This window comes from Pyrus communis, chromosome 13 (genome assembly GCF_041283825.1).
Source record: "Pyrus communis isolate YQ-2024b chromosome 13, ASM4128382v1, whole genome shotgun sequence".
NCBI classification, from domain to species: Eukaryota; Viridiplantae; Streptophyta; class Magnoliopsida; order Rosales; family Rosaceae; genus Pyrus; species Pyrus communis.
Genome location: NC_142577.1, coordinates 4112274 through 4114741, shown reverse-complemented (window position 1 = coordinate 4114741; position 2468 = coordinate 4112274). Strand labels below are relative to the sequence as shown.

The window sequence follows — 2468 nt, the reverse complement described above, 5'->3', positions numbered from 1 at the left end:
CTGGACGATGTACTTTGATGGCTCTAGTACTTCAGTCTCGGCTAGCATTGGGATCGATTGTACGAATAATCAGGCCGAATATAAAGCCCTTATCATCGGCCTTGGTGTCCTACACAATTTACAGGCAACTCGTGTCCTTATTCTCGATGATTCCGAACTTGTAATTAACCAACTTAATGGGACTTTTTGTTACATGAGTTGTACTCTGGCGCCTTATCACATGGTTGCCAGCTATTTGGCTGAGTCTTTTGATAATGTTATTTTCAAACACATTTCACGAGTTCAAGACACTGACGCCAACAAATTAGCTCAAATAACCTCCGAAGCACAACTCCTGGGGGACAAACTAGGCCAAGAAATACCTATGGTATGACGAGCATACCCAACCTTGGTTAATTAGCAAGTTCTCCAACATGATCTCGTGATCTGTACACAAGTCATGTCCTTACCTTCGTTGTTGGAGTAGAAGGACCCTATAGAGGTATGCATAGTTGAGGCAATGCCAGACAATTGGAGAAGGTCAATCATGCAATATCTTGATAACCACAGTTATAAACATGACCGCAGGACAAGGGTCTATGCCATAAATTATGTGAAGTATCAGAGCGAGTTGTACCAGAAAGGTGAGGATGGTTTATTGTTATTATGCCTCGGCCCGCGAAAGGCTGCCCAAACAATTGCAAAAGTACATGAAGGAATTTGCGAGGCTTATCAATCTGGGCACAAGATGCATTGACTGCTTCGACGACACGGCTATTTCTGGCCGAGTATATTGAAAGATTGTATCGAGTACGCACAATGATGTGTAGAATGTCAAATTCATGGGCTTATACAACGAGCCTCAACCAAATTACTTCACTCGATCACCAAACCTTGGCCGTTCAGAGGATGGGCCATGGATGTAATGGGTATGCTGTCTTCTATATCAACTAAGCATGCATGGATACTTGTCGCGATAGACTACTTCACCAAATAGGTCGAAGCAAAGTTATACGCTGAGTTAACTTCTAAAAAGGTTTGTAATTTTGTGGAAGAAAATATCGTAACCAAATTCGGCGTAGCAGAAACAATCATAACAGATAATGGTACGATCTTTACATCCGACAAGCTTAAGGAATATACAACAAATCTAAAAATTCGACTTGAGCAATCTACACCGTATTACCCAAGGCGAATGAACAAGCCGAAGCAAGTAATAAAGTTTTGATCGGTATTCTTGAAAAAATGGTAAAAGAAAGGCCCGGTATGTGGCATTTAAAATTAAACGAAGCATTATGGTCTTATCGAACTTCATTTCAATCAGACACTGGAACGACTCCATACATGTCAACTTATGGACATGACGCGATGTTACCGATTGAGCTAAGTATAAACTCATTGCGAGTGATTGAACAAAGTAGTTTGTTCAGTGCCGAGTACAGTCAGGCCATGAGACAAGAGTTAGAAGACTTGGAAGAAATTCGGCTTGACACTTATAATTTATTGGTGGCACAGAAGAAGATTGCCAAACGAGCCTATAATCAACAAGTCAGACAAAAAACATTCAAAGAGGGAGAGTTGGTTTGGCAAACTGTGCTGCCCATGGGGATTAAAGACCCCAGTTTCGCCAAATGGTCACCAAATTGGGAAGAACCGTTCGTCGTTCACAAAGTTCTTGGCAAAGGGGCATACCACCTCAAGGATCGGACTGGTTTAGTTCACAAATTGCCGATCAATAGGAAATTTTTAAACAAATACTACCCAGTCACTTGGGAGACATGAGAATAAAAGATTATTTCATTAATTTTGCAAAAGGGCGTACAAGTGAAGATACAAAAGATTCCAAAGGCCAAAATCCTAAGGGGTCGAATAAAGGAAGGCTTCAAGAGTGGCCTTCAGTTCCAACCACCGTACTTCGCCTATGGTGACTTCGGCTTGCCCCTTTTATTAAGCTGAAGTTGCTGGATTTGCTTTACGCTAGCTGATAGGAGCATATTTATGCGACTTAATTGGCTTGTTCTCGTGCATTTACGTTGTGTTTCTTTAGTTATTTTAGTCCTTTATGCCATTTTCGTGTGTTTCTAGGTTAATATGGCTAAGGAGGCAAAAAGGTGCATGTCGGAGCATTTTGGAGCAAAATTGGGCTTAGAATGGAAAGCTTATGCTTGGAGCCAAAGTGTTGGATGAATTTGAAGGCCTTGTATGCACTTTGGACATAAAACAAAGGGCCTAGCCCAATCAAACAATCCATCAAAGCCATGCAAAACCACCATTCACACACACATGCACCCAAAACACATCTTTGCCGTGAGTTTCCCCTTGCCTTTCCAGCCTTCCCTTTCATTTCCAACAACAATCACTTCAAATGCCATGCATTCACATGCATTTCCAGCAAGAAAACACCCTTGCTGTGGCCTTCACATGCAATTCCAGCATCTTCACATGCATTTCCAGCTCATCCACACTCAATGCCGTGGCTACCCATCCCA

The 2468-nt window shown here is 41.9% G+C and overlaps 1 protein-coding gene across 1 annotated transcript; it reads left to right on the top strand.

The window, feature by feature from the left end:
- Window positions 1-1347: 1347 nt before the first annotated feature.
- Window positions 1348-1761, top strand: LOC148691628 (uncharacterized). The gene has a single exon (XM_088683364.1). The coding sequence runs from the start codon at window positions 1348-1350 to the stop codon at window positions 1759-1761; it is 414 nt and encodes a 137-aa protein (XP_088539490.1).
- Window positions 1762-2468: the final 707 nt, after the last annotated feature.

Bases quoted from the DNA above. Each gene is read 5' to 3' on its own strand.
- LOC148691628 (XM_088683364.1), top strand. From the start codon at position 1,348: ATGTTACCGATTGAGCTAAGTATAAACTCATTGCGAGTGATTGAACAA.